Source organism: Rosa rugosa, chromosome 3 (assembly GCF_958449725.1).
Source record: "Rosa rugosa chromosome 3, drRosRugo1.1, whole genome shotgun sequence".
Lineage (NCBI taxonomy): Eukaryota > Viridiplantae > Streptophyta > Magnoliopsida > Rosales > Rosaceae > Rosa > Rosa rugosa.
In genome coordinates, this window is record NC_084822.1 from 33,940,919 (window position 1) to 33,966,456 (window position 25,538).

Genomic DNA, 25,538 nt, shown 5'->3' on the forward strand with positions numbered 1-25,538 from the left:
ATCCTTCTACCGGGCTGAGAGAGACACAACAGGTCTGCAGTCCCTATATATCACCCTTGGTCATGTGAATCAGTGAGTGTCAAGCTTTCTGTTTGCCTTCGTTTCAGGTTCTCCCCATAGAGGTCGGTATATTTTTGTTTCTTTTTTTCGCCTTTATCCTTTTTTGAATATTTGACCATTTGTATACACTACCCACAACGCCCGTGACTACAAGAATATATAGAAGCAAGCATGTATTCTCATGTCGTCGGTCTAGCTAGTCCATTGGATTGATCCTGTTCCAGATTAGACGACCAGAGGCCAAACAAGAAAACAACCCAGCTATGTTACACCTTTATAGGCAGCTTCATCAAGAAATTGCAAATTCCAACTAATTTAAAGTTCATATGTTCTCATTCACATTCCCATTCATGCCAATTACACTGACCATCAAATACCATTTAAGTTCTTAGAATTTGGATTGTTGGAGTCACGATTTGGGTTTGGTGAAACATGTTGCCACCCAGCTTCAAGGTACGTCTTGGCTCCCAAATATGGATCTCCAAGCCATAGTCGCTTTATGTTTCGGCTTGTTGATACGTCTAAACGAGACTATCCTATTTCTTTGTTCTATAAAATTTTGAAATCACATGCAGATAAGGGAAGAGGCCTAGATGAAGAAGGATTAGAGAACTTTTATTTAATGGTATACAACACAAGTATTCTTCTTCTACAAGTAAACTTTTCTCACAAGTCACAAGTAAACTTTTCCTACAAGAAAACTACTTAAACCCTACAGTTCGACACCATCAATTACACCAACAGATTGAGAAGATCAATTCAAGAATGTCTCATCCAGAACCTCAGCCAGCCACCGAGCTCAGCCACGAGCCAGAGAACGAGGAGTCAGCCTCTCTTAGCAAAAAGGCAGCAAAGAAAAAAGCGGCCAAGCTCGAGAAGCTCCGTCGCCGCCAGGAGCGAGAAGCAGCGACAGCCGCGGCTCGCGCTGATCAGTACTCCGCCGCGCCGGAGGACCAACTCGCCGCGAACTATGGCGACGTGTCACTCATTCAGCTCCAGTCGATGAAGATGGTCGACGTCAATCTTCGGACGGAGGTCGGAGCTCTAACTGAGGCATTGAAGGACCAGAAGGTTCGGATACGCGGCCGTGCGCAGACGATTAGACCCACCGGGGAGAAGCTGGCGTTTATTGTGGTCAGAGAGAAGGGGTTCACGGTTCAGTGCGTCGTGACGGTTCAGCCGGAGATGGTGAGCTTTCAGATGGTGAAGTACGCGTCGAAGTTGAGCCGCGAGTCGATTATTGACATTGAAGGGATTGTGTCTAAACCTGATATGGCAATTGCAGGCGCTTCACAGCAGGTGGATGTGCAAGTTAGAAAGTTGTACTGTATAAGTAGGGCTGCTGTTTTACCTATTGAAATTGAGAATGCTGCTCGAAGTGAAAAACCTAATGAGGATGGACAGAATACTCGTTTGAACAACCGAGTACTTGACTTGCGAACAGCGGCCAACCGGGGGATTTTCCGAATCCAGAGTCAAGTTGGAACTATCTTCAGGCAGTTCTTGCTATCCGATGGGTTTATTGAAATCCATACTCCAAAACTGATCGCTGGTTCAAGTGAAGGTGGGGCTTCGGTGTTTACACTGGACTACGTGAAGGGGCAACCTGCCTGCCTTGCCCAGTCACCGCAGCTCCACAAGCAGATGTCCATCTGTGCTGACTTTGGTCGTGTTTTTGAGGTTGGTTCTGTTTTCAGAGCTGAGAACTCTGATACACATAGGCATCTGTGTGAGTTCACTGGTCTCGATATTGAGATGGAGATTGAGTGGAGCTATTTTGAGGTTATGGATATTGTTAACAGGTTGTTTGTCAATATGTTTGACTGTTTGAACAAAAATTGTGAGAAGGAACTTGAAGCTGTTCGAAGACAGTATCCCTTCGAACCATTGAAGTACTTGCCTGAGACTCTACGTCTCACTTTTGCGGAAGGTGTTCAAATGCTAAAGGATGCCGGTGTGGAAGTTGATCCTATGGGGGACTTGGATACTAAAAAAGAGAGGAAGTTGGGCCAAATAGTTTTGGAGAAATATGGCACTGAGTTCTACATACTTCACCGCTATCCGTTGGCTGTGAGGCCTTTCTATACCATGCCTTGCGACGATAATCCTGAATACAGTAATTCATTTGACGTCTTCATTCGAGGTGAGGAGATTATATCAGGTGCACAACGTATCCATGTACCAGAATTATTGGTCGAACGTGCTCAAGCACGTGGAATTGAAGTTGAGACAGTATCAACATATATTGATTCCTTCAGATATGGTGCACCTCCCCATGGTGGATTTGGAGTAGGGCTGGAGCGTGTTGTGATGCTCTTCTGTGGATTGAATAACATCCGCAAAACGTCTTTATTCCCGCGTGATCCAGACCGGCTAGCTCCTTGATTTCTTCAGTCTAGCAAACAACTAGCAGCTTCGGGTTTAACTTATTGAATTGGGTGCTTTGTTTTGTAACTTTTTATCAGAATTGTGGTGGCTACTTTGAGATTATGAGTCTATGACTAATGAAAATGGTTACTTGCTTAGACTATGCGGTATTGTGGTACACGTTTTTGGCTTTGGTCCAACACTTTTTCTGCGACTCTGCAAACTTGATTGATTAGGGCGACTTGATAATCTCACATTAATCAGTTGTATTCTTCAAATTTCATTTTCTGATGACTTGGTCCAGCAGATTTCGCCGACTTCCTCCGCCGACAAGTCTCATATTTGGCACCAACTCCAAGCCTACTCCCAGAATCCCGAGTTCCATAATTACCTTCTTTTCATTCTCACACGCACCGAGGTGGTAGGGTTTCTCTTTTCATTTTCACTTCGCTCTCGATTCATTGATCATGTCTTTACTGTGATAATTCGTCTTCATCGTAGTTGTGGTTGCTGATGAACTAGGATTATTTGCTTAGGAATTCCAATTTGCTTCAGTAGGGTTACACTTTCCGATTGGTTAACTGCTGTCGATAGGTTTAGTGAGGAATTCATCTTCGCTTTTACTGTTAATTGGTTTAGGATTTATGATGAAGAAGTAGGATTATATATTTGCTTTCTGCTGTCTTGAATTTTAAGAACTAGCAATAGTGCCCGCGCTTTGCTGGGGGTTTTGCTGTTGCTAATAATAATGATAAAATGAGCCAAAATTTCATCTGTCTAAAATTATTTGGTTTACATAACTGCAGTTTACAATAACATTCTATCAAACCATTCTATGACAACATCAAGTATTCCCCTTTCTGATGACTGATGCTTCATCAGTTTCATCATTTATCAATGCAATTACCATGAACTTCAGGTTTTGCTGCCATCACTGTATTAAAAAATTATGATATATCAATACACTTAAAAGAAACACCAAGTCAACAAACAATCACCTAGCCATACCTAAACCCAATGCAGTTGGGAAATTGAATAACTATCTGAATAATCAAACAGTAAGAGTTAAAGAATAGAACATTACCACAGCTATACACATTGTGAATTCAATACAAAAAACATCTAACTAAGCCTTAGCTGATTTACCTGAATAAGAACAATAGACCACAATACTACCAAAGCACAGATAAAGGAGTAGCAGCAAAAAAATTAAGACCAAACCTTTTTGCATATAATCTGCAAAAGAAAAACAGAATGATAATGAGATTATGAAACTAATAATGACATATGTGAAAAATTCTATCAGATATTACTTGTACTTTATGATGCATACTTTCCTATGCAACAATCAATTAACAAAAAAACATAAACATACCAAAAATCAATCACAATATCATACCTTAGATGCGACACAACATATTATCAGCAATGTAAGAAATCAAGGTTTCAAAAACTTACTCAGCTATTTCATCGTATTATAATATCTATTGAAATCAACACTACCAACTTGGTAGATGCTCCAAAGTTACTGGTATTTGTCTTATTATAGGAAAATGACAATTAGTCTATGCCAATCTCTAATGATCCCACCAATACACCTCAGAAAACGATTAATCAACTACTTTAGGTTTATGTAAAGAACGGAAACATTTTATCAGCTCAATATGCATTATTGAAAAAAAGCACATAATAGTTAACTTCATCAATGCACCAACCACAAACTGATTTGAAGTCATTGATTCAACATAGACGTGAGGAAATCAGTTGAATTCAAATTAGTTTGCGCAAATCACAACATTATCAGTCATCAGTAGAAGAAAATATTCCACTCATGGAAACCAGTGACAATTAACTAAATGATATCAAAGATGAGTCAGATTAAAAACCAAACCTGTTTTATTTCTTTTTAACCGAATCCTTTTCCTTCAGAATCTCCAAAAAAGCTGGACCTTGGAATCGTTGAAAGGTTAAAACCCAGGCTACAAACACAAACCAAATCGCATACGTTAATAATTCAATCAAATAAGCTTTAATTAACAAAAGAAAGATTAACTGAGACCAATCAAGACCAACTAATCTGATAAAAAATCACAGAATAAATCCATGAAATCAAGCAAGTCAGAGGGGAATTCAATTGAGATTACAGGGCCAACATTTATTAGATCTGTCATTCAAAAAAAAAAAAAAACTCTCTTCAACCAAAATTCCCCTGCAGATCCTAGATTATGGAAACCCAGTTACTATGAGATCGATGTTGATTACGTGATTGCAGTAACAAAAACCCTCAATCAAAAACCAGATTCTCTAGTTTTTGTTAGATGGCAGATTCTGCTAACCCAGTTACTATGGAGATCGATGTTGATTACGTGATTCCAGCAACAATCGATCTCTCTATCTCCTTGCACGAAGCAAACAAACACACTATGACGGAGAAAAAAGGAGGGCAAAGGCGACGTTACCTTGTTTTCGTCGTCAATCCTTCACGTCTCTCTTCCTGTATTTCTCTCTGTTTGTTTTTGTTTTCGGGTTGTTGTTCTTTTGAGGATTGGTGAGTACAGAAGAAGATAAAATTGATACACAGCAACAGCCGACTGTAGAAGAGAAAAGAAGATACAGCTTTAGGACATACATGGGATTTGGTAAATATAGGCCCAAAAACACTTTTAGGCTCAAAAGCAGGTTGGGAATAATCCCAAACTGGGCCTAACTATGTTCTTTTCGAATATATATGTTAGTGGCTTTTATGTTCAACATAAAAAATCAACCCGTGGGATCCACCTTTTTTTCCCTATAATCATAACTGAACTCTGAACTTTTACTGCTGGTAAATTTTTTCTCTTTTTCTCTCTTAGCAAAACCCCTTTGTTTTTTTTTAACAATTTTCTTTTTTGATTATAGTTTGATGAAAAACTTGAGAATAGAATGATAAAAATTGAGCAACATTTGCAAGCATAGAGAGGTTTGATCCTCCTTGATTGAATTTGGGACAACCTATTGTATTTGGGTTGTATGTATTATGATTAACCCTGAGGTTTTATATCCTAGTTTGACTGTGAATGACGTTGCACTGCTGTAGTTACTATGATGGTAAAAAATTTACGTGCTTTTATTATTTATCTGGAGATGAGTCCTTATCGGTTTGCACCCGAGCGAATTTTGATCTAAAAGCAATGAGATTATGTTTCAACACATTTATTTTTAGGCAGATTGTGTTGTTTCAGTCTTTTGATCCTCCTTTTTGGTGCCTCTGGCTACTTTCTTTTGTTGTTGTTCGGTGTTTTGTGCTTTATGCGGTACTGGAAAATCTAATCAAGCATCCAAAATTATTGTAGGAGGATCATTGAGGTTTTGTAGCTGTATATTAGATGCAACCCAGATGATATGCAAACTGAAGACGGAGAGAAAACAGTTTCAGATCCTTACATAATTAAGGAGGTGTTGGTTTCGGTTTTTTTAATTTGAATTTTTTATTGTAGGAAAAAAAACACCTTGTACTGCAGAGAGAATAGAAACCATGCAGTAGCTAGACATGAAGCAGTTACTGGTTTAGCGGTGTCCAGAAGAAGACATGTTTCACCTCTCTCTGTTTCAACAGAGCTAGAATTTTTTTAGGGTTGAGGGTTTAGCAATGTCTGGGGTTACACATTGTCACCTCAAATTCTGATGGTTACCCAAACTAAATTGAGATTGGAATTCACTCTCACCTTTTGTACTTGTATAATAGTCTATTGGTTGGTTTTCAGGGAATATGCCAATATGGTATGAAAAATACTAAATGCTGAAAGCAATTAGACATGGCACAATCTTTGATTTGTTTACAGTAGGTTTTTCTACACCCTGGTCAAGGTGAAATGCCTCCACATGTGCCCAAGCTCTCTTGTACATCATACAATTCTATAAACTCCCATGCATCTCAAATCTATAGAAGGAGCACACTGATTTGCTTGGTCAAAATACAAATTTAGAAATTTTGTTATGTGCAATGAAGCACAATAGCTACATGCTTTACGAAGCAAAAACTGAACTTAGGTAAAAAAAAATTGTAAGCAAGGGCTTCATGTAAACACTCTGCACAGCAACAAATAGCAGGATACTTTTGACCTCACGTAGAAATATTCTCACGTCTCTAGCCATTGCCATTGTTCCAAATGCATTAAATAGAAGCTGCGTTGCAAAGTAGGGGTCACGTTTAATGACCAAACTCCTGTCAAAACACCGATGTCACATAAGTATCAAAACCACTGCAAGATCATTTCCAGTTATATTACTGGATGAAGATCATAGTTACATACATCAATCTATTTTCACTTTTCATATAAGGTTTAGTTCTATAGGTTTCGGGTTTCATCAAATCCATCAGAGATGCAACTAATGAGCATAAAGACACAAAGGAAGGAAGAACACCATCATTGGAACCTTGAGAGCTATGCCACAGTGCAGTAACTCAAAACATTTTTTTTTTCTTCCTTTTTTTTTTTTTTTCTTCCTAAACTCAAAACATGAAACTATAAGGCAGTAATTCACTAAAGTTGAAAGTTATGATTTAATCAGTACCTTCATATCCAAAGGCAAGCTTGAACGATTTTAACAATAGCAGTCCAATTTGGACGTTTAAAATGTCGTCATATTCAACTACTGTTTTTCCCCAAAAAGCTCAAATGCTTCTTCACCATACCCAACAATTCTTATCCACCAACCAATGGAATTCCGTCTCCAAAGTTGTTAATACATTTCCAAAGTTTTACACTTCTAGCTCATACAATATTGGACCTGTACAAAAATAAACCAGTAACTTTTGGTATCCCTTTTGCCTTTCCTTGTGAGTTTTATTTTTTTGATAAAAATCACTTGTTTATCAGTTTTACAGCTATACAATTATTTGAATTTGAAGAAGCAATTCATCTAAATTTTCAAAGCCAAAAAGTTTGACACGCTTTCTTCTTTTGGCATAATAAATTGACTGAGGTTACAACATAACAAAAGCAGCCATACTGTCAAAACAAATTATATATTTATATGAAAACACAACCCAACAAGTGACTTAATCACTGAAGCAAAGGAGCATAAAGTATAATCCCTCTTACATTTGTATCTCCAGCTGAGCCAAGATTCTACTAAATATGGTATTATACACAAAATATGAAGCCATGCAAGACACTTTGCCAATCCTATCTAACAGATTCGCAAGCCTTAATGGACAAACTGAGAAGGGGTCACTCTCATTGTCACTTATCACACAGACTGGAATGACTTTGTTAATACAGTCATAGTCAGTTTCCTAGAATACTCCCATGTTCAATGCTAAATTTTTAAAGCTTTATACTGGATTGCAGGACCAGTACAAATCCATGTTCAACCAGTTTCTTTTGGTTTAATAACCCTCAAATGACCCATACAACTCTCAAAGCTAGGAGATATTAGAAAGCAAACGAAACAAACAACGCATGGGTTTACCTGAAAGTCCTTAGCCTAGGAGCCTAGGATGGTTGAAAAACATATTCTATCAGTATCTTTTTTTTTGGTAAGCATATTCTATCAGTATCTTAACTGACTAGGTTTCTTCCTTATTCTTCGGCTAATCAAATACAATCATCATTGGAACCATATATGCTCCCGAAAGTCATTTAGAACTAATGTTCATGTCAGCTGACTCAGCTCACCTTTCAAATCAAATCATCTCGGACATTTTATGAGAGAAATCATAGCCAAGTTCACTACCAGAAGACTAAATGAAGAGAATGAAATGTTCAACTTGGCAATTAAATAATGAATAGTTGCCCTAAAAAATAAAAAGTAGTCGCACTAAAAGGGTCCCAAAGGTGTCACTTATGAATTCTTACTACTTTACAGTATATGCATAATGCAACCTTAAATGCCCAACAAAGCAAAACACCCATTTACAGAGAAAGGCCTTTTCTTTTCAAAGTGGTAAACTTTCTCAGCAACCAAATACCCCATAACAAAATGCAAACAAGTTAGCTAAAATTCTCACAAAATTGAATATGGGTTTGACTCCAAAACCCTAGATTAAGCCCTAAAACCGAAATAGAAAACTGGGGTTTTGAACGGAGAGGGAGCTCTGCTAAAAAGCGAAGAGCTTTTTCAAAGCAACCCGTCACCATCACCACCTAAACCGAAGTCAGTTTCCATTTTTCACAATCATAGCTCACAACCCAGCCTCAAAATCATTTTCAGAATCAAAATGCACAAACTCAGTTCGATTGCAACCAGAAAATGACTCTTGTATGTGTAATTTTATTCACCGATCAAGAAATCGCCTGGATAAAATCAAATTTAAACCCAAGAGCAACCGACTTACAGGGTAATTTGAGCTCCGTGGATTGAATGCTAAGAAGATCTCCAGATTCGGTATTGAATTGGGAACTAGGGTTTCGCAAAGTGAAGAATAACCTGAAAGAAAAGAATTGGTCTTCGCCCCAGGAACTACTAAGAATTGGTCTTCACCGGTTCTTCTTCTAATGCTAGCTGCAATTCTCTACTAAGAATCAGTGAACAGATTCTCTGCTAGCTGCAATTCAGGCCGCCGCAAACAAAAATTGAAAGATCGGGTTTGTGAATAGGTTTAAGGTCGATCTCAACAACCTCAACTGGTCGTGGTCAATTTTGTTTTTACTACGCTTTGCTTTTTTTGTTCTTCGTTTCAGTTTTCTTCACTAACTAACGACCACCTAACGTTCACACGTGACTTGCACACTGCTGGTGAAAGTGACCCTCACCCGACCGTGCATGGAATCCTTCCGATTGTAGACCATTTGTTTTTCCTTTTTGTCTTACATTTACTGCCATTATTCCCTAATTCGATGGATGCCCCGTCATTCATATTTGGCGGCATTGGAGTTACTCCAAAGTAGGTGTGGGCCTGAAAAAGGACAGTTTAACTTTGGGGGAGATTCGGTTTTTTTTTTCCTTTTCGGTCTAAGAATACCAAGACCAGGTTAGTGTGAGTAAGAGTAGGTACATAATTTTAAAGAACGAACTATTATCGCTTAGAATAATTAGACTCAATTACATAGGTCGAGTGATAAAAAAAAAAAGGTAATTATTTAAGTGATATTTAGGTGAAAGACCGCCTCCGCCCCATTGCCCATTCATATATGTATGCACTCTTCTCAGATTTCCGTTACAGATTGGACGGCATTAATAGAGAAAGAGTTTGTTAATTACATGCAGCAAACATTACTTACTATTCAATCACCACGTCCATATATATGCTTTAAACGCAGAATTAGGATTTGAAATTTCGGGGGTCAAGACATAAAACATGTGGTCATAGAGAATATAATGTTAAATTTAATATACTAAAATTTGACCTAAAGAAAAACAAACTCATTTTCCATATTAATCAACTCGAAGTCTCGAACACATCTAATTAATTAACTTCCTAGCTAGTAAGTGAATATTGCAAAATCTTCTAAACCTAAGCAGCATTTCCATATTTTCTTATTACAAATTTTTGTAATTAGTAAACATTAAATACTTAACTCTAAATTATTCTTGGAATTGGTGTATAGCTAAAGTTGGCAGCTGTCATGACTACATTTTTTCTATGTTGAAAACTTGGGCACTGTTTGTATTTTGGTGCTCTATGCTGCAAAGGAAACCCTAGCAATCACCACTGTCATGTTATTGGGGGCTGCATAGTGACTAATGAAGATTTTGGTGGCCTTTGTGAATAATGAGCACTCTTATTGGAGGGTGTCCTATAAGCATAATTCTAGTAGTCGAAGTTGTGTTGCTGCATTGGCTGTGGTGTACGTTGGGGGTTGGTTTTTTTTTTTTTTTTGGGGTGGGGGGGGGGGGGGGGGGTGGGGGTGGTCTTCTAGCGATTGAATTAAGGCCAAAATCTATGATGTAGTATGAGGTATAATTGATTCATTGAAGATATAGACAAATGTAATTGAAGAAGCACAATTTAAAGCTGTTTGTTAAATGAAAGTTGTGAGAGTGATAGTGTACGTGATACCTTTATCGTATGGATAACTTAGGGCTTCAGAACTCGATCTATAAATACCACCCCGCAGCGCTCTTTAATGTCACCCTAAAGCTCTAAACATTGACTTTCACTCACTTACATTACCCCTTTCAGTGTTTCTAAATTTTCTTTCCGGGTAATCATTTCGATGGAGTACCCCGGCCATGCCCTTACAAAGAGGCTGACAGAAACTGATGTGCGAGATAGACTTGTAGTGCCTACTGAATGGGTCGGATCCCTGTTTCCTGAACAGCCAGGTCGCAACAATATTCCAATCAAAGCGTTGGACGACGAGGATCACGTTTATGAGTTCGTTTTGTCTGTTCGAAGAAACGGACATCTGAAACCAGTTTTCCAGGCCAGAGAATGGAAACGCTTCATCCAATACCGTGAAGCCAAAGTTGGCGACGAAATTTATTTCTGGTATGAGGTAAATGAACTTATGCAAACACAATATCACATTGTATTGCTCAGAGACTATTTTCATCGCCACCCAGGTCTTTGATTGATCGATCTTCAAGTTGATCATCTGCAGTAGAAGCAACCCTAGCTAATTCTATCATTATGGAGTGCTACTACATGTCGATCAGCCTAGCTAGCGATTGTATCATTGTATGTATGCTGGGGAATAAATTAACACCAGCCAAGTTCTGCTTATTCTTGGGAATAGTCGGCTTGGTTGGTTAGGGTTCAAAATTTAGCTTATTTTTGTAACGTTAATTTCTGCTTTTGCAGAACTGTTGTATCTTTGTGCTTTGTTTTGCGAGGTCGAGCGTGGAGTGTGTATCCCACAGAATAAAGGATCCGGATAGATGTTCTGGTGAATGATGGTCTCCCATGCCCATAGGTGTATCTGAGATTTCATCCCAGTCCATAGGACTGGTTTTGTTGCAGCTTTGCTGCTGTATTTTTCTCTTATGTTTGTGGTTTTTGCTGTACTTGCTTTTTCTGTTCTTGTATCTTTGCTCTTTTTGAGCTTTCAATTGAAGTACTTTTTAGACCAAAAAAAAGGCTCCGGTGCTCCGGATAATTTCTACGTGCATGTGCATTATTATATAGTTATGCAGCTCTAAAATTCGTACTGTACTACTATGCTTTTCTTTAATAAATAAACCGGCGCGGTATTGCTGACAATCACTAAGAAAAGGTAAAATATTGTCAAGAAGAGAAAGAATGAAGCAAAAACACGAGAGATATCGCATGGTTTGTACCACTAATAATTGTTTCTTAATTAGTAATGTGATCCAGATGAGGTGACAAGAAATAGAGTGAGATAGCACTGCAAGTAGATTGAGCTAAACTTGCAACTTAGTTATAGCAAACAAAAATCAGCTTCCTGGATGACTTTCACAAATACTACAAGTTGAGAGAGAGAGAGAGAGACTATTTTCACAAATATATTAAGCGACAATCCGTTGAGGTGGTCGCTTAATTGGCCTTTTGCAAGAAAATTAAAGTTGTCACATAAATATTAACCAACAACTCGTAGAAGTCGTCGCCTAATTCGTTTTTAGTGAGAAAGTTCCAGTTATCACATAATCATCAAGTGACAACTTGTAGAAATCGTCGCCTAATTGGTCTTTTGCAAGAAAATTAAAGTTGTCACATAAACATTAAGCGACAACCCGTTACAGTTGTCGTCCAATTGATTTTTAGTGAGGAAGTTAAGATTGTCACATAAACATTAACCGAAAACTCACAGAAGTTGTCATTAAATCAGTCTTTATCGATAAAAATATAGTTTTCACATAAACATTAAGCGACAATTCGCATAAGTCATCGCCTAATTAATTTTTTGTGAGAAAGTTAAAGCTGTCACACAAACATTAACTGACAATTGGTAGAAATTGTCGCCTAATTGACATTTTGCGAGGAGTTGGGTGTCGCATAATATCATATGGGCGACAACAGTCAATTTCTCGCAAATACCTACTTTATGCGACAAATTGGTTGTCGCCAATGGAATCATGTGTGACAACTGAAATTTCTTCGTATTTACCAAATTTTTACAACGAATATTAGGTTGTCACAATAAAATTTGTCACTTTTGCTATTTTCTTTTGTAGTGTCTAATCCCGTCTCAAAACACATAGTGCAAGAACACATCGTTCATGGATTTCCTCATGAAGGTGCGCGGTTGAATCGGGAATAATCCACGATGACAATCCCCCATGTGATTAAAGATTTATCCTTACCCCACAAGCATTTTAACTATTCAGGATATTGGACAACGGCAAACGCTTATGAAATATTAACAAGATACAGAGGACTTCTCCAAGATGACAATCCCCCATGTGATTAAAGATTCATCCTTACCCCACAAGCATTCAGGATATTGGACCACGGCCAACGCTTATGAAATAGTAACAAGATTGTACTAATTAAATGAGGACTTCTCCAAGGAAAGAAGACGCCCTTTTGTAACTTTTACAAGCAAGCAATAGGCATCGTGAGTAAAGCATCAAATATGTTGTTCAGGCCCATTTTGTGTGAATTGATGTGTTCATATCATTCTCGGCCTTTGGTTCAATTAAAAGTTTAAAACTCAAAACACATAAACCTCATAAAGATGGGGCAAGATACGTACGTCTCCAAATACAGAATATGTGATTACAGCATCTGATTTCAAACAAAATATTTACCGTAATAATTATCTATTTAGATGAGCCGCCGAGATAAGAAAGTCATGAAGTTCGTAAAGTTATTTTTTTCATTAGTAAATATAAATTTTTATGTCAGTCCTCAACAAAAATATATATATATATATACACACACACATACTTGCAACAAAGAAAAACAAAAATAATTACAGCCTACTTGCACGAATTGTATCCAACGCAAAGTTTTTTTTTTTTTTTTTTTGATGCGATATCCAACGCAATGACGAGTAAATGAATCTGATCCTCCTTTCTCATCACTTTCCCTGACCTTTGTGATTTGCAACAAAGCAATTAAGAGCAAGTTCACCCGTTGGTGTTTGACTCCAATTTTGCTGCAGCTGGTCAACAGTCTCTTTTCTGCGCGGGCGTGCCAGCACCGTTCGGGTGCGGTCGTCGGGGGTGTCCCTTGACCTGACTTCTGTTGAGCGATTGTAGACGAGGAGAGCACCAACCTCGTCGCGGGATTCTTTGTGCCTCGTGGCGAGGACTTTTGCTGAGCTTCTTGAAAATCACAATCGATACTCGATGTTGTAGATCAAGCAGAGCGAGAACCACTGGGAAGTGAGGAGAACTTGCTAAAGCGTGACTTTAGCTTGGCTGGGTTGCTAGGGCGTTACCCTTGCTTGGCTGGTTCTGTAACCGTTGTGGTCGCGGCACTACCGTCGGCTCCCGAGGAGACTAGGACTGAAGCACGTTGACAGAGGGTTTGGTGGCACTGAAAGTCGGCTTCTGAGAAGACTAGGACTAGGAGTGTGATCACCGGTAAGAGAAAGAGAAGGAGAGGAGTTGCTCTTAGAGAGGTTTGCTCTAGAGAGAACTTAGATCATCTTAGAGATGTTGTTGTTGAATGTGAATGTGTCTCTTAGAATGAGAGGAGAAGGTGTTTATATAGGGAAGAAAAAGAAGAGTGAAATGATGAGTGGAAGAAAAATAATGAAAGTAGATCTAAGTTCACTTGTAAAATATGGAAAAGATAGAGAAAAGATGGAATGAAAGCAAAGCATGAAGGTGCAGCAACATGGAAGTGGTGATGATCTATTAAAGAGATTGTAGAAGAAAAATATATCCAAGGAAAAAGAGAAAAGTATCTAGCTTTCTTCATGTGGGTAGGAAACATTAACATGTGAATATTGAGCTGGTTTTAGGTCAGTTTCTGCCCCTTTATTCCTTCAATTATTTCTCCAATAAGACTTCATTATATGCCTTCGACTTCTTCATATGAAATGTTCCACTATGAGTGTAGATCATCCTGAAAAATTTTCAGATTTTTATTCCATGTGGTTGGGCCGAAAATGCTGCTGGACCTCTTACAGGTCCAGTTTTCCAGTTTTGCTTCTGTAGAAAATTGGGCTGATTGTTTGAAGGCCTTCCACTCAAAAAAAGCTCTTGCACTCTTCATAAGAAATGATCCTTGGGCTGTCTAGAATGAATATGCAGAGTTTCAGCTCATTTCAAGTTCATTTGGTCAGGCGGCCGCCCCTCCTTCCTTGTTTAGCTCGGTTTCTCCTAGCCGAAGTAGGAAAATGTGCTAAAGTTGACTTTTCATGTTTACATGCTTCCATTCTTCCATAATAGGCTTTATTTAGCCTCTAAATATATATTTCGAACTTGTCGACAATATATAGCTTGAGCCACTGACATTGGCTCAATTTCTCCAAGACGTGCCTTGTCAGGCCAAAATGTTCATTTTGGGTCCAAACAGTTGGGTCACCAGGTCACCCACTATTCACTGCTTTTTAGTGTTAATTTCACCATCTGGGTCACGAGCACAGTGTATTTCGTGCCCTGGGTCACCCTGTACAGTGTTCTGGGTTACCATGGTGACCTGCACAGTGTATTTCGTGCCCTGGGTCATGGGCATTGTGTACTTCGTGACCCAGAGAATGAAAATATACACTAAAAAGCAGTGAATAATAGGTGACTCGGTGACCCAACGGGTGAACTTGCTCTAAGTGATTTGTAAAAAAAAAAAAAAAAACAAAAAAAAAATCAAAGCAATTAAGTGAAAATCTCAGCAGAACAAAAAGCAAAACTGTAGTTCCATCAGAATCATAATCATTAGTTTTGCTAGCTTCGACCTTTTTGTAATGGCTTTGCTTTTTGTCTATGCACGCACAAATTTTCTCAGATGTCGGGTACGGACTGCACAACAATAAAGATTGACTTTTTTTTTTTTTGACAACAATATCTATTGTTTGCGAGATAATGGCACACTGATCTGTTATCTTCCTAGGTGTCTGGCTAAAGGTTAGAAAACCTGTTAGTTTTGTATTTCTGTTATAGATTAATGAAGCTGATTGGCAGGCTTTTGTAGTTTAGGACTCTCTGCCTAGTATGTTAGTGTCAGTTGAGCTTTTATAGCTGCTTACACGGTCTCTCTTTCTTTTGCCAACTTCTGGAAGGCTTCTTTGTATTATGCTTTTTGTTAGTCTAAAAAAAGATGTTTCTTTTCTAAAATAATAGTGAAGCTACTGTGCTTTAAAGTTGTGGAGTGAAATTCTCTCATCAATACACACATTCACATGCATATTTTGATTCTGTTTATGCCAATATGTGTCTGTGCATCTTGCTGGTTTGCCATGTGTGTGTCTACCCTGTTTCAGCATCAACTTACTATCCTACTTTAATTGCTTGTGATATCATCATGAAAGTAACTTTGAATTTCAGGTTCATCAAGAAATTTCTCCAATTGTTTTGACGGTCATGTCTTGCTTAGTCCCCATAATGCAGCATCCAGAGGTGTTTTTTTTTTTTTTTTCCTCGTATAATTGTTGTGTGTACCATGGAGGACGGTTTATTTAATTGCATCTCTTGATGCTAAACAGGCGCTCAACAAGTCACTAATTGAGAACAGTGCTATCACGCTTGGGAGGCTTGCATGTGTTTGTCCGGAGCTTGTGGCTCCGCATATGGAGCATTTCATGCAGCCATGGTGCATTGCTTTGTCAATGTAAGTTTTACACATTTATATGAAATAATCAATTAATTAACCTACTACTCTTATGATTGGATCTATTACTGGAAACTAAAATCACCCATTCACTTATTTTTCATGACACAAGGAATATTTAAACTGTAGGATTATAAAAAATTTATTGCACTTCTAACTTTTCAACATAAAGGTTGCCACATATACTGGATAATTTACACCATCTTTAGGAATTCTTTGACTTGTGCTCAAAATAGGCAGAAGGAATATGGCAGTTGAAGAACTAGATTCTATCAGTGGGCATGATCTTCTACCATAAGATTGGAATATTTCTATTGAATATATGCTTTCCTTTTATATTTATACAGGTAAATGCTATCACAACTAATTTCTATACATTAATCTGAACAACTGAAAGATGGCCTGCCCATGACGTTCTATGATTTTAGGTCTGACTGTCAACTGTTTAGCAAAGATGGCAGGAATAAATTCCCCACTTTGGTTTAAGAGCATAGACTGGAAACTATTATGCTTTTACAAGAAGACTGTTTTTGACATTCAAAATTATGTGCCGCAGGATACGTGATGATATAGAAAAGGAGGATGCATTCCGAGGTCTATGCGCATTGGTATGCATCTCTCTCTCTCTCTCTCTCTCTCAATTTTTTGCATTTCTATTCACGCTTGGATTGTCTCCAATTTTCCAGGTTAGAACAAATCCATCCGGAGCATTGAGTTCACTCGTATATATGTGCAATGCTATTGCCAGTTGGCATGTAAGAATCACACGACATTCACCTCTTTTTATCCTTCCTTTCATGGTACAAACTCAATGTTGTGATATGATATGTTAATAGGAAATAAGGAGTGAAGAGCTACATAATGCAGTTTGCCAGGTGTTGCACGGTTATAAGCAGGTAGGAATAGCTTTTATATTGTTGTAATATCTGTCTAGTATTCTTCAAATTTTCGAAATGTAGAACCCTGGCAAATTGTGAAATTGTTTTCATTGTTTGATAACTCTGTTGGAGAGAAACTTCTTACAAACAATATTGAATTGACCAAATATCGGGTTGGTGGTTAAATCTTACAGATGTATGATGCTGAATACAACATTGTAATTTGATTTACTTTTTTCAAACTTGTAATCTGGCAGATGCTTGTGAATGGAGCGTGGGAACAGTGTATGTCTGCTTTGGAGCCACAAGTCAAGAACAAGCTATCAAAATACCAAGTGTAATGTTGTACTCATAGCTGATGTATTGTACCTGATGGTTCACTCTGCTATACGTGCTCATCAGAGATCTGTATCTGCGTGGAAATTGTTGTTTTCTTCGTCATCCAATACATTTTGGTCGTGATTCTTACAGGACCAATTTTTTGGTCCCCAATTTTCCAGTGAAAGTTTAGGATAAAGCATAAGACTTGGCATAATGAAGCAGCTCAGGTTTGGGGCAAGAATGTGGTGTACAGGGTGCAGCTTTCCAAACTTCGATGGTGTGCTTTCTTGCTGTCTTGTATTTAGAGAAAGGCAAGAAGTATCTCGTTCAAGTCTTGGATTAATGATTCTTCATTTTAGGTTTAGAGTTTTCCATTATTCAACAATTCCAGTGGTTAGGTTTGTCAATGATTTCCACAGTTTTTGTACAAGGGGGTTTTGACATTTTATAACAATTTGCCATTGAAGTTTTCCATTGTTTTACATGTCGATCAACTGTAACCTTTATTAGAGGGTGGAAAGAAATTTTTGCTGTTTCAAGCAGCTGTGGTAATTTGAGTTGGGAGTTCAGACAATCATTGTTTTCTTTCCTTAGTTGATTGAATATTTTTTTGTAATCACTACTTGATTTCTGATAAAATCCTTCTACCGGGCTGAGAGAGACACAACAGGTCTGCAGTCCCTATATATCACCCTTGGTCATGTGAATCAGTGAGTGTCAAGCTTTCTGTTTGCCTTCGTTTCAGGTTCTCCCCATAGAGGTCGGTATATTTTTGTTTCTTTTTTTCGCCTTTATCCTTTTTTGAATATTTGACCATTTGTATACACTACCCACAACGCCCGTGACTACAAGAATATATAGAAGCAAGCATGTATTCTCATGTCGTCGGTCTAGCTAGTCCATTGGATTGATCCTGTTCCAGATTAGACGACCAGAGGCCAAACAAGAAAACAACCCAGCTATGTTACACCTTTATAGGCAGCTTCATCAAGAAATTGCAAATTCCAACTAATTTAAAGTTCATATGTTCTCATTCACATTCCCATTCATGCCAATTACACTGACCATCAAATACCATTTAAGTTCTTAGAATTTGGATTGTTGGAGTCACGATTTGGGTTTGGTGAAACATGTTGCCACCCAGCTTCAAGGTACGTCTTGGCTCCCAAATATGGATCTCCAAGCCATAGTCGCTTTATGTTTCGGCTTGTTGATACGTCTAAACGAGACTATCCTATTTCTTTGTTCTATAAAATTTTGAAATCACATGCAGATAAGGGAAGAGGCCTAGATGAAGAAGGATTAGAGAACTTTTATTTAATGGTATACAACACAAGTATTCTTCTTCTACAAGTAAACTTTTCTCACAAGTCACAAGTAAACTTTTCCTACAAGAAAACTACTTAAACCCTACAGTTCGACACCATCAATTACACCAACAGATTGAGAAGATCAATTCAAGAATGTCTCATCCAGAACCTCAGCCAGCCACCGAGCTCAGCCACGAGCCAGAGAACGAGGAGTCAGCCTCTCTTAGCAAAAAGGCAGCAAAGAAAAAAGCGGCCAAGCTCGAGAAGCTCCGTCGCCGCCAGGAGCGAGAAGCAGCGACAGCCGCGGCTCGCGCTGATCAGTACTCCGCCGCGCCGGAGGACCAACTCGCCGCGAACTATGGCGACGTGTCACTCATTCAGCTCCAGTCGATGAAGATGGTCGACGTCAATCTTCGGACGGAGGTCGGAGCTCTAACTGAGGCATTGAAGGACCAGAAGGTTCGGATACGCGGCCGTGCGCAGACGATTAGACCCACCGGGGAGAAGCTGGCGTTTATTGTGGTCAGAGAGAAGGGGTTCACGGTTCAGTGCGTCGTGACGGTTCAGCGGGAGATAGTGAGCTGTCAGATGGTGAAGTACGCGTCGAAGTTGAGCCGCGAGTCGATTATTGACATTGAAGGGGTTGTGTCTAAACCTGATATGGCAATTGCAGGCGCTTCACAGCAGGTGGATGTGCAAGTTAGAAAGTTGTACTGTATAAGTAGGGCTGCTGTTTTACCTATTGAAATTGAGAATGCTGCTCGAAGTGAAAAACCTACTGAGGATGGACAGAATACTCGCTTGAACAACCGAGTACTTGACTTGCGAACAGCGGCCAACCGGGGGATTTTCCGAATCCAGAGTCAAGTTGGAACTATCTTCAGGCAGTTCTTGCTGTCCGAAGGGTTTATTGAAATCCATACACCAAAACTGATCGCTGGTTCAAGTGAAGGTGGGGCTTCGGTGTTTAAGCTGGACTACGTGAAGGGGCAACCTGCCTGCCTTGCCCAGTCACCGCAGCTCCACAAGCAGATGTCCATCTGTGCTGACTTTGGTCGTGTTTTCGAGGTTGGTTCTGTTTTCAGAGCTGAGAACTCTGATACACATAGGCATCTATGTGAGTTCACTGGTCTCGATATTGAGATGGAGATTGAGTGGAGCTATTTTGAGGTTATGGATATTGTTAACAGGTTGTTTGTCAATATGTTTGACTATTTGAACAAAAATTGTGAGAAGGAACTTGAAGCTGTACGAAGGCAGTATCCCTTCGAACCGTTAAAGTACTTGCCTGAGACTCTACGTCTCACTTTTGCGGAAGGTGTTCAAATGCTAAAGGATGCCGGTGTGGAAGTTGATCCTATGGGGGACTTGGATACTAAAAAAGAGAGGAAGTTGGGCCAAATAGTTTTGGAGAAATATGGCACTGAGTTCTACATACTTCACCGCTATCCGTTGGCTGTGAGGCCTTTCTATACCATGCCTTGCGACGATAATCCTGAATACAGTAATTCGTTTGATGTCTTCATTCGAGGTGAGGAGATTATATCAGGTGCACAACGTATCCATGTACCAGAATTATTGGTCGAACGTGCTGAAGCACGTGGAATTGAAGTTGAGACAGTATCAACATATATTGATTCCTTCAGATACGGTGCACCTCCCCATGGTGGATTTGGAGTAGGGCTGGAGCGTGTTGTGATGCTCTTCTGTGGTTTGAATAACATCCGCAAAACATCTTTATTCCCTCGTGATCCAGACCGGCTAGCTCCTTGATTTCTTCAGTCTAGCAAACAACTAGCAGCTTCGGGTTTAACTTATTGAATTGGGTGCTTTGTTTTGTAACTTTTTATCAGAGTTGTGATGGCTACGTCTATGACTAATGAAAATAATTACTTGCTTAGACTATGCGGTATTGTGGTACAAGTTTTTGGCTTTGGTCCAACACTTTTTCTGCGACTCTGCAAACCTGATTGATTAGGGCGACTTGATAAATGTGATAATCAGTTGTATTCTTCAAATTTCATTTTCTGATGACTTGGTCCAGCAGATTTCGCCGACTTCCTCCGCTGAGTCGCTGACAAGTCTCATATTTGGCAACAACTCCAATCCTACTCCCAGAATCCCGAGCTCCATAATTACCTTCTTTTCATTCTCACACGCACCGAGGTAGTAGGGTTTCTCTTTTCATTTTCACGTACTTTTCTCTCGATTCATTGATCATGTCTTTACTGTGATAATTCGTTCATCGTAGTTGTGGTTGCTGATGAACTAGGATTATTTGCTTAGGAATTCCAATTTGCTTCAGTAGGGTTTCACTTTCCGATTAGTTAATAGCTGTCGATAAGTTTAGTGAGGAATTCATCTTCGCTTTTACTGTTAATTGGTTTAGGATTTATGATGAAGAAGTAGGATTATATATTTGCTTTCTGCTGTCTTGAATTTTAAGAATATTGGCTTGTTTTCGTCGAAACTGTAGTGTTGGATTAAACATGGCATGAGCAGTTTTGACTTTTGAGTTTGGCTGTGCCGATGAAACATTAAACTCTTGGTGGACAACTGGGTACATCAGTGGAGATTCGACAAGCAGCGGGTTTGCTTTTGAAAAGCAACCTTAGAAATGCATATAACTCCATGGATCCTATCAAGTCGGAATTACTGCCTTCCTTGGGATCACCAGATAGGCACAGCAGGTCTACAGTAGGAGTGTTGTTGTTCAACTCGGAGGAGTTATGGGATGGCCGGAATTGCTGCAAGCTCTTGTAACTTGTTTGGACAGTAATGACATAAATCACATGGAAGGTGCTATGATATATGCATTATCCAAGGTAAACACTATTTTCTAGAGTTAGCTGATTACTGCTCTTTCCAGTGTATGCATATGTGGCTGAAAGCTCCTTTTGCTGTTGGAATACATTTGTTATTCCTTTTGCATTGTTGTGCTGTGTTCTAGGCTAGCTTCTAAATTGATTATTGTCTAGAACTGTGAGTGAAAGTGATATTACGTTTTGGTCGATCGGGACCTTCTTAAAAAATATATGATATATATAATGCATCCTTTTTCGTTATTGGGTCAAAAAAGGTCTGGTACTTGAAACAACAGAGCTGCTTTTAATTATCTATTTGGTCTATCTGACGAGAAGTGGTATCAACTGAAACAAGGTCACAACTTTTAGCACAATTCTATCAACTTTCTGTCTTCTTATTTTCTTATGAAATACTGCTATTATCTTAAAGCAATCCATTTGCCAGAATATACTTCATAAACGATCCTAGTCATCCTACTATTAATCCTACAGAGAGTTGTGTATTTGTGGTATGGAAAGATATTCTGATGTTCTATGGTTAAAAAAAAAAAAAAAAAAAAAAGCATATTTACAACCATTCTTTTTTCCAGCCCTTTGCGAAATCAAATTTCCTGAAAAGGTGTTAATTTAGGCCCTAAATGTTTTTTTGGCATCACTGTATTATAAAATCTACAGAAGGCCAAAAAGTATGGATAGGTGGTCATAAATTTACAGGGCAAGTCAGTATGGATAGGTAGTCTTCAGGAACTAATTGGACTATCGTGGAGAGGTTTTGATCTTATTCGGAACTAAATCATGCACAATGAACCTTGGCCGCGTCAGTACTCAAGGTGTCTTCAAACAGAAACTTGCTGTTACTAATAGATTGCTAGATATAGAAATTTTTAGAGATGACTTAGTTATTTCATGTTTTGCACAAGCTACTTATCATAGCTTCAATATTATAATCAAAGACCTCACCCAAAAGGAAAAATGATAATTAAAGACCAATATTATTCAATGAGATCCATCTTTTTTTCTGGTAAAAGAAAACTAATTATCTACAGATGGCAGATATTTGGCATGTACACAAATTGGCAATCTAAGGATAATCATCTTTTTAGGACAAGATCGAGCTTGTTTGGCCATGGTGGAATTCCTATTGCCTCAATTATTTCCGCGATGTATTCATGCTTGACAAAAGTTTTGAGAGATATCAAGCAAGTTCTAGAGATACAATTCACAAAAGATTGATCACATGCACATGAAGAATAAAGTGCTAAGAGCTATTGAATGCACTTTCATTAGGCTCAAAACTCACATATATGGTGCAAATAGTTCTCACAAATTTCATCATGCCAACCATATCTCAATGCATCAACTTGACAATCAAATGTAACAATGAAGTTAAGCATAAGTCCCATAACCTTTATTTGAAAAATTGAGTTCATGTTGAAGGAAAATCGACATAGTGTGTCTTATCAAACTAGGAGTAGTAATAGGAGAGAAGGTTCTAGAATTCCTAATCCTACTCGGATTAGTATTCCTTGTAACATTAGAGCATGTACTTTGTAATCCCTATATATTATAATATTATGACAATTCTCTCATCAATTCTCTCTCGAATCTATTTTACTTAAACACGTTATCAGCACGAGCCCTAACCACAAAACAAAAAACCAAAAACCAAAAACCAAAACCCGAAAATCTTCTTTCACCACCGCAGCCCCTAGCCCGAGCTAGCCGAGCCTTCGCTGCAGCTTGCCTTCGCGCGCCCTGCGCTACGCGCCCCTGCACTCCTTCGCTGCAGCCTGAGCGCCCGTGCGCTTGCAGCATTGTATCGCTGCCCCTGCAGCCTCACAGCAGCCCCTGCTGCCTTGCGCACTGCCCTTGCAGTCCCGTTTCAGCGATCTGTTATGACCAGGATTGCAAACCGGTTGCAATCCTAGCTTAGGATCAATCCTAGTTTAGGATCAAACGGCACCTGCAATCCCGACCCCGGATTGAAGCAAGCATCGATTAACGACCTTATAAACATCATTGTTTTGGTCTAATCCAATCATTCTTGGAAATCGATTTCTTGGTAGCATAGCTCGGAAATCTTATTATTTAATTATTTAATATATTTCTTCTTCTTATTTCAGGATGTCAAAGCTTGACTTTCCTATCCTTGACTCAACTGGCTCGGAATATCATAGTTGGGTCACGGATGTTGAGAACCATCTCACTTCAAAAGAGATCCTACCCGTAATTCAAGCACCAAATCCCGAGCTCATATTTGAGCGTACGACTACAAATAATGCCACCACTCTCATCTTGATGAGACACCACATGGATAAATCACTCCGATTGGAGTACATGGAAATCAAGGATGCTAGAGAATTATGGGTTGCGCTAGAAGAGCGATTTGGTAATGTCAAGGATACCCTCCTCCCCGACTTGAAAGTTCAATGGAGCAATCTACAATTCGCCGACTTCAAGCCTGTAGTTGGATATAATTCAGAAGTTCTGCGCCTCAAAACTATGTTGGGGTTCTGTGGACAGCCTGTCACAGAGCAAGAACTAATTGAGAAAACTCTCTCCACCTTCCCCGTCTCAGCAATTTTACTATCGAAGCAATATCGAACCGAATTCAATGCTGGACGGCTCACGAGGTTTCATCAGCTAATTAATATTATGTCTGTAGCTGAAAAACATGATAATATCCTCGTGAAGAATTATAATTCAAGGCCTGTCAGAACTAAGAGCGTTCACGAGGCGAATTATAATAATGCACCCAAAAGAGGGCGCAAGGAGTGGAACCCTAAGAATAAGGGACACAACGGACGTTCTGGTCCATATAACTGCCCTACAAAGGAAGGTAATCGTCAGAATGAAGGACGAACACGTGGCAATACATGGCAACGTGGGAGAGGATGCCGTGGAGCTCCAGGACGTGGTGGAGCCGTCCAAGGCCGTGGGAACGGTGCCAACTCCTCTAGGGGACGCCACCCAAGTGCAAACAATGCACCTCAATTAAAGGGAGGCAATCACAATGACATGTGTCATCGATGTGGATCAAGTGAGCATTGGTTCAAGCAATACAATGCCAGCGATCAAATTGCTGCGAGTTACAAGGCATATAGAGACTTTAGAGAGCATGAAGCCTATCTTGCCAAAGAAGGAGAAAAAGATGGTGATGATGCCAACGTCAATCTCACCATATCGGACTTCAAATCTGACAAGGAATTGCACAAGGATGCTGCAGATTTTGATTAGTATAGTCCTTTATTTTTCCCAAGAATTATGTAATGGCAATTATGCCTTCTATCAATAAAATGACTTATTGTATTAACTCTTTCCCTCTAGGCGTACTCAAGAGTAATTGTGATGTCTAGGCAAGGTTTGATCTGAGAGAATGGTTTTAAAAGTGAGCACAGCTCCACCAAAATCTCGCCTTACCTGGTCACAACCAAATTGAAATTACCGAACGGATTGAGTGACTACGATTTGTCTACGGTTTGATTTTTATGTTGGATTAGATTTTGGTCAAAGAAACTTTGATGTAATCATTGGCTATTATTAATAAAGTATCGATTTATTTTATTCAATGTCTTGGACATATTTTAATTTCGAACTTTATTATTTAACCAATATGTTTCCCGGAGAGCTACAATGCCTCGTGGATAGTGCAACTACACATACCATCCTTCGAAATAGGCAGCTATTCCAATGGATGGCGCCTACTCGATCTTCTGTGACTACGATGGCTGGATCATCTCAATTGATTCATGGTAGAGGACCAGCCCAATTTATGTTGCCAAATGGCACAACTTTAAATGTCACCGAAGCTCTTTATGCTCCTAGGGCAGGAAGAACCCTATTGAGCTTCAAAGATATAAGAGCCAATGGATTTCATGTGGAAACACATTGTGAGAATGGACAAGAGTTCCTTTGCATCACCTCTAATGACTACAGACATAAACGAGTATTAGAGAAACTTATGTGTCGCTCTAGTGGGTTTTATGCAACCACTATTCGAGTCATTGAATCCAATCATGTTATGAGAGATGCTTTATGGGATTCTGACACATATAGGCTTTGGCATGACTGTTTGGGACACCCAGGTCGTGACATGATGATCCGTATATTAAAGACTTCACACGGACATCCATTTTTCAGAACGAAAAGAAGTAAATATTGGTTTTTGGATACCGAAGGAGCCCCTGCGGCTCAC

The 25,538-nt window shown here is 39.1% G+C and overlaps 3 protein-coding genes and 3 long non-coding RNA genes across 8 annotated transcripts in view; 3 read left to right on the forward strand and 3 right to left on the reverse strand.

Moving 5' to 3' along the window:
• LOC133739741 (uncharacterized) overlaps positions 1-25,538 on the reverse strand; it is a 77,859-nt gene that overhangs the window by 35,102 nt on the left and 17,219 nt on the right. The window lies entirely within an intron of this gene.
• Positions 819-2,820, forward strand: LOC133739437 (aspartate--tRNA ligase 2, cytoplasmic-like). The gene has a single exon (XM_062167216.1). It carries the CDS (start codon positions 826-828, stop codon positions 2,443-2,445), a length of 1,620 nt encoding a protein of 539 aa, XP_062023200.1. The 5' UTR covers positions 819-825; the 3' UTR covers positions 2,446-2,820.
• Positions 3,112-5,052, reverse strand: LOC133739439 (uncharacterized). 2 transcript variants are annotated; one of them, XR_009860628.1, is made up of 4 exons: positions 4,887-5,052; positions 4,319-4,406; positions 3,436-3,663; positions 3,112-3,361 (listed from the first exon to the last, which is right to left on the reverse strand). It is a non-coding gene; the product is annotated as an uncharacterized LOC133739439 (long non-coding RNA). The 2 variants fall into 2 exon arrangements; XR_009860627.1 differs by having other exon boundaries at positions 3,112-3,663; positions 4,887-5,046.
• On the reverse strand, positions 6,213-9,070 carry LOC133739440 (uncharacterized). The gene is made up of 3 exons (XR_009860629.1): positions 8,747-9,070; positions 6,982-7,197; positions 6,213-6,631 (listed from the first exon to the last, which is right to left on the reverse strand). It is a non-coding gene; the product is annotated as an uncharacterized LOC133739440 (long non-coding RNA).
• LOC133739438 (transportin-1) lies at positions 15,393-17,803 on the forward strand. The gene is made up of 6 exons (XM_062167217.1): positions 15,393-15,819; positions 15,906-16,030; positions 16,587-16,638; positions 16,717-16,785; positions 16,867-16,926; positions 17,166-17,803. The coding sequence occupies exons 1-6, from the start codon at positions 15,784-15,786 to the stop codon at positions 17,247-17,249; spliced, it is 426 nt and encodes a 141-aa protein (XP_062023201.1). The 5' UTR covers positions 15,393-15,783; the 3' UTR covers positions 17,250-17,803.
• LOC133741041 (aspartate--tRNA ligase 2, cytoplasmic-like) lies at positions 18,686-20,320 on the forward strand. The gene has a single exon (XM_062168979.1). It carries the CDS (start codon positions 18,693-18,695, stop codon positions 20,310-20,312), a length of 1,620 nt encoding a protein of 539 aa, XP_062024963.1. The 5' UTR covers positions 18,686-18,692; the 3' UTR covers positions 20,313-20,320.